The 6,390-nt window shown below is 36.6% G+C and overlaps 1 protein-coding gene across 1 annotated transcript; it reads right to left on the bottom strand.

The window, feature by feature from the left end:
• Positions 1-346: 346 nt before the first annotated feature.
• LOC101986846 (olfactory receptor 5B3-like) lies at positions 347-1,273 on the bottom strand. Its single transcript, XM_005351999.1, has one exon. It carries the CDS (start codon positions 1,268-1,270, stop codon positions 347-349), a length of 924 nt encoding a protein of 307 aa, XP_005352056.1. The 5' UTR covers positions 1,271-1,273.
• Positions 1,274-6,390: the final 5,117 nt, after the last annotated feature.

Here is a 6,390-nt window from a genome sequence, read left to right as displayed (position 1 = left end):
CTAAACTGAGAGCCTGTTTAATCCTCAGAACCTGTGTGGTAGAAAAAGAGAGAGACTGCCTTTCACCAGTTGTACTTTAACCTTCAAATCAGTTCTCTGAAATGCCTGTCACACATTGTACACTCACACATGCACACACACACACACACACACACACACACAAATGCATGCACACACACACACATGCACACACAGACAGACAAGTGATGGATAGATAGATAGATAGATAGATAGATAGATAGATAGATAGATAGATAACAAATTAAATCTGATTCCATGGGAAAACGTGAGAGAAATAAATCTAGGTATTGCACACCTCAAATGTGTAAAATCAGTATTGTAAATGCTATTTTGCCCTGAAAACAATCTTTCTGAACGCACTCTTGACTTCCTTGTTCCTCAGACTGTAGACCAGGGGGTTCAACATGGGGATGACCATGGTATAAAACACAGATACAGTTTTGTCAGTGTCCATGGCATGACTGGAGCTAGGCTGCAAGTACATAAAAATTACAGTACCATAGAAAATAAAAACAGCAGTAAAATGGGATGCACAGGTGGAAATGGCCTTCTGATGGCCTACTGCTGAGTGCATCTTTAGGATTGTGATAAAGATCATTAGGTAGGATATTAAGATGACAATGAGAGCAAAGAAGATATTGAAACTGGCTACACAAACAAGAATCAGCTCATTCATGTGTTTATCAAAACAAGAGAGTACCATGACTGCTGGAATATCACAGAAGAAATGATGCACTACATAGGGCTCACAGAAGGAGAGACTGAATGCATCCCCAGTGTAGATGCAGGCATTCATGAAGCCACAGGCATAGCAGCCTGCAATCATGCATACACACACACCTGTAGTCATGGTGGTAGTATAGTGTAGCGGCTTACACACGGCTGCATAGCGATCATAGGCCATTGAGGCCAAGAGGTAATTTTCCACAGTAGCGAAGCCAGTAACAAAGAACATCTGAGTAGCACAGTCATTGTAGGACATGACTTTGTCTCCTACTAGAAACCCAGCCATAACTTTCGGAGTGACTCCTGAAGAGTAACAGAAGTCCACCAGTGATAGATTACCAAGGAAAATATACATGGGAGTATGGAGTTGAGAGTCCAGGACAATAAGCAGGATCATCCCCAGGTTCCCCACCAGGGTGACGGTATAGATGAGGAGGAAGATGATGAAGAGAGGAAGTTCTAGGGCTTGGTCATCAGTGAGTCCCAGCAGGATGAACCCTGTCATGTCTGTGCTGTTCTCCATTAGGGTTACTAGAGAATCAAAGGATGCTCTGTATCAAAGTGTCAAAAGTTACAAAAAGATTAAGAAGTTAAATTGAACATCACATTATCAAGCAACATGTACTTTGATATTTTCTCTAAAGGCATGATCTTGAGAGAAGTGATTGCAATTTATATGCAGGGCTAAGTTATTAAATCTGTAGAATCTTTAACAATGTTCTGCCCAATTTCAATTTTATAGATTGTTAGCAAACATGCAAACAGTTTAAGAATCTAATCAAAATGATTTTCTGGCTGAATCTATTTTCTAATTCATTTCTCTTTAGTTCAGTCAAACATGTGTTTCTCATTTGCCAAGAACTGCCATAAAAACTTTATGGTGTATTGTTTCCTCCCAACAGAATTTTGTGTTTGACTGCCTGTTCTAATCTTATAAATTATGAAGCACAAAAGGTTGAGTCATTTATTCATATTTATACAAGCCTAATTTGGGGATTTCTGTTCAGAAGTCAAGTCATTCTTTTGTGTGTGTGTGTGTGTTGTGTATCCTAATCTATTTTTTATTACTTTAAAAAAATACCAATCCAAATTCCCACTTCCCCCCCTCACTCACCTCCCACTCCCTCCACACATCCTCCCACCCACCCCCTCCAATCTTAAGAGAGGGCAAGGCACCTTGCCCTGTGGAAAGTCCAAAGCCCTCCCCACTACATCTAGGTTGAGCAAAGTATACATCCAAAGAGAATAGGAGCCCAGAAAGTTAGTACGTGCAGTAGAGACAAATCCCAGTGCCATTGTCATTGGCCCCTCAGTCTGCCCCAACTGTCAATCACATTCAGAGGATCTAGTTTGATCTCGTGCTCATTCATTTCCAGTCCAGCTGGAGCTGGTGAGCTCCCATTAGCTCAGGCACATTGAAGTCAAGTCATTCTTATGTCTATTCTGAGTCACTTCTAATTTTAATAGACTAACATATTTAACTGAACTTATGCCAATGTACAATTTCCACTTTGGTTCAGTCTCTATTTTGAGTTTCATAATTAACTAAGTGATTTCACAGGTAGCTATTCTATCTTGTTCACTGAGTATTTGCATTTCATCAATGGAACAAGAAACAAACCCAGAAATGAAGGTCCAAAAGTGCCATTAATAAATTAATAAGTCCTGAATTGCATTTTATGTCCCCCCAATACACACTCATTTTATGCATCTTACAGTTAGGACACATTGATAGCATTGTGGTTTAAAGCATAAACTTTACACTAGGTTGAAGATAATACAAGGTGAACTCTGAAATTATCTTCATACAAGTCAATGCCTAGTGGATATGGTGGGATAACTAACAGGATGGAAATGATAACCTCAGAAAGACTCTTACTGAAGATCTATCATCAGATATAGATACAGAGTTCGTGTTTCTAGAAATGGTGCACATAAGACTGGACATTTACTACACTGATCTTGATCAAAATTTCCTGAGTATCTTGTTCTCATATGCAAAATGTAGACAGTAATGAGACCTGCTTAGAGATGTTACTCTGAGAATTTAAACAGCTAATATGTAAAAGGCAGAAAAATGTGTGCTCAGTACAGTCAGGAAAGTTTTGTTTATCATGTTACTGTTAAACTTTCCTAGTATTGTATATACTGGTTTGATCAATGCGGATCCTGACACACAAGACTTTGATTTTCAGTAAAGATTTCCCATTTTAAAATTTTTCTCTCCAATATGGAAGGACTTGGGGGAGGGGAAGAATATTACCAAAATAAATTTAAACTTTAAAATTATTTTAAATAATAAAAATAAAAATGAATAGCTGTCTCCAAATTATTTCTTGCTATATCAAAGCCACTAGGATTTTCTAAGCTTTCTGATGTTGTCAGTCTGTCCTTATTCCACAAATGTGATTGGTGATTCCATAATTCAAGGTGAGTCTGTATTTTACTTTTGATATGATGAATTGACTTTAACTAATCATCTCATCTCCAATCAATGGCATACCTTAGCCAAACTAGAGTCCATAAATTGAAGTATTCCTGAATTATGGGATGTCTTTGCCTCACAGATTTACTTTGATGGCAAGTTCCATCCTAGATGCTATTATATCTGAGTCTCTTCTCATGTAGTAAGAGCATATTTAATTTCTTGATTATAATTGAAGCTTTTGAAGAATAGTCATCCAATTATAATTATTATTCCTAACTTTTCATCCTCATAACATCAATTTATAAGATTGATTTGAACATTGTTTTCTATCTTTAACAAATACAATATTAACTTAGAAGATACTTAGCTCTACAACCAGTAATGAAAGCTTTTATAAATATGTCTGTAAGTTCCTGTGCATCTAAGTTTTGGGAGACAAGTAGCATTTTCATTCTTTACTATTAGGAAGTTGACAATTGAAATGTATATATATTCTAAAAATTATATGTCCAGTTTTTTTTAAAAAGGTCAAGATTCAAAAGTTAAAGGTGTTTTCAACCTAATTAAAATTCTGTGAATTTTATTCATACCACTGTCAACATGTGTAGGTGTATTAGTGTTAATTGGCATGAGATCACAGGGCAAAAGTTAAAGCACACTTCAACTCTTGTCATGAAGGAAGCATTCTTTCACTTTGAAGATTATATGTTTTCTTTCCTTGTTGCTTTCCTCTAATAAGAAGCAAATACATAGTTAACAATATGAGAGTATAGCCTAATCATCTAGGATAATGTATGCTTTGTTTTTTGTTAATTCTTACTGAGAAATAAGCATGATGTGTCATAAGAATATCTACATTCCTTATTATGGAAATTTTTAGATTTACCTCAGATTTTGAAAACATATTGAAATCATCTAATCTTCTTTTAGAATAACCTACAGTGAATTTAGTTGCCTTGATGGTTTTGCAGACAAAAATTATGAAAAGTTCATGGAGAATAGATGCTTACCAGTTTTCTAGGAGAAAACAGTCAATCTAGAATAGCATTCTGAAATTCCCAGATCAGCCATGGAATACCGTGTAAGTGCTGTGTGAGAAGCTCCCTCTCAGGCAGTGGTCGAAAAGTCCCAAATACTCTACTACAGTGAACGGAGAGGAAAAGAGTATTAGCACTGATTAAGGCCCGGTTACTCCATTAATTCTTGGAAGAGTCTCTGACTTCATCCTAACATGCTTCATGGACACAATAAAATTGTGTAGCCCACAAATTGTGCCTGTACATAGTGAAGATCTACAAAGATTCTCATGAAGAGGTTAGTAATTAAAAGTCAATCAGTGTGAATTTATCTTTGTTTCTCTAGACCTTAGTTGAAGGCTTATAGCAAATCCTCACTCAGGTCAAAAAGGCCTGTAGATGCTAAGAATGATGATCATTTAGATCAAAAACTAATGACCAGTGAAGCATGTCATACCATGTATTCCTCCTAAAATGACATCACTTTGAGTTAAATTACACTTAGAGGCCAATACAAGGAGACGTGGGGCCTCCTAGAGACCATGAGACCTCTAGAGAGTGATTCAATGAGATTGTCTAAACTTCCTAATCCTACAGGGTAGAAGCAATTAAGTTGTCTGTGGAGATTCAGCTAGTTATTTTTATTGTACAGATTTTTATTAAATTTCTTTCTTTTCTTCTAATTGATGAATAAATTGTATACAGAAATATCTCACTTTCCAATGTGTAGCTCTGGAAAATCTCATTCAAATAACACTCAGATAACATATACAGTGTCATCTAAGTCAATTGTCTGAGCTTCTCTTAGATAACTTTCCGTCCCACTTCTTTGATAACTGGATTTATCCAAATATGTTTGTCATGCCATCATTAGAGAACCCTTACAAGAATAACTATGAGTGAATACTGTGAAAAACTATACACCAACAAAATGGGTAAGACTGATAAAAATACAAACTTGGGATAATGTTCATCCTACCAAAATTGACTCCAGCAAATCTGTTGCGAAATATTTTTATATCCATAGAAACGTGCTGCTCCCATCCTTTGTCAGAGAACCTTCCTTTTGCAGTGGATATTGCTTAATGGAGAGTCTCATAACTGCCAAAAAAAACTAAGAATAAGTGACCATGAGCACTTAATTTGGGGGCAGCTTCCATATCAACTTTCCAACCCAACCTTTCCTTTCTCCTCCTCCTTTCTCTCTCTCTCTCTCTCTCTCTCTCTCTCTCTCTCTCTCTATTTCTATCTCTATCTCTATCTCTATCTCTCCTTTCACTCTATCTCCCTCCTTCCCTTCATTCTCTTTAATAAAACTCCACACTCAAGCTGTCTATGCATGGAATATTCTATCACTCAAGGCAGTTTGGACCTCACCCACCATGGGACACACTGCCAAGGTCCCTCTAGCACTGTATCATAAAAATGACTCCATACAAACATCTGACAGGCAAGTGGCCTTAGGCTACCCCTCTACAAAGATCTTTCAAGCCACGAAGAGCTGAGACTTAATAGGTTTAGAAGCTGCTCCAAGCCTTTTGCCCATCTGTCTTGCTGCATCATAAGGGAAGAAGACCCCAGTTTCTAGTGTTTAGTATTTGGTGCTCATAGACAAGACCTTAATTTGTGGCCTTTTATCTATTTTTAAGTTTAAATATTAATAATATAAAACATTTTATAACTTAATATGTCCTATACCCTTATAAATTTAAATCCTTTAAAAACTTTTCCTTAAAAAATTCTAGCTTTTTAAATTTTTCTATAAAACTCTAAAATTTCCTCTAAAAAGAGTAAAAATCTCTCAACTGTATGTTTCTGCAATGTCAAAAATAAAGTTTTTTTTTCTTCAGGATGGAGAAAGCAGTGCATAGCCACAATCTACATAAGGCAAAAAATATCCTCCAAGAGTGTAAAGAATCCAAAGCTCACTATCTGTGACTCATTCATAATCTGTTGGTTTTCTCAAGAGGTTTCACTCACCTCTTTGGCCTCACCCTCAGCAGGATATATATGCCCTGCCTTCTAGATCTCAGTCTACTTCATGTCATTCTGGCTGGCACTTTTGATGACTATAACATGGCACTAGTATTTCCAAGACTGCTATGGTCCACCATTACAATTGGGCTCTCTTTAGCAATTTGCCCTTCACACGTTTGCAACTGTGTTGAACCATTATCACCTGGGTGATTCTTTTTTTTT

Source organism: Microtus ochrogaster, chromosome 8 (genome assembly GCF_000317375.1).
Source record: "Microtus ochrogaster isolate Prairie Vole_2 chromosome 8, MicOch1.0, whole genome shotgun sequence".
NCBI lineage: Eukaryota > Metazoa > Chordata > Mammalia > Rodentia > Cricetidae > Microtus > Microtus ochrogaster.
Note: the sequence above shows the minus strand (reverse complement) of the source record. Positions and strands in the feature narration are given on the sequence as shown.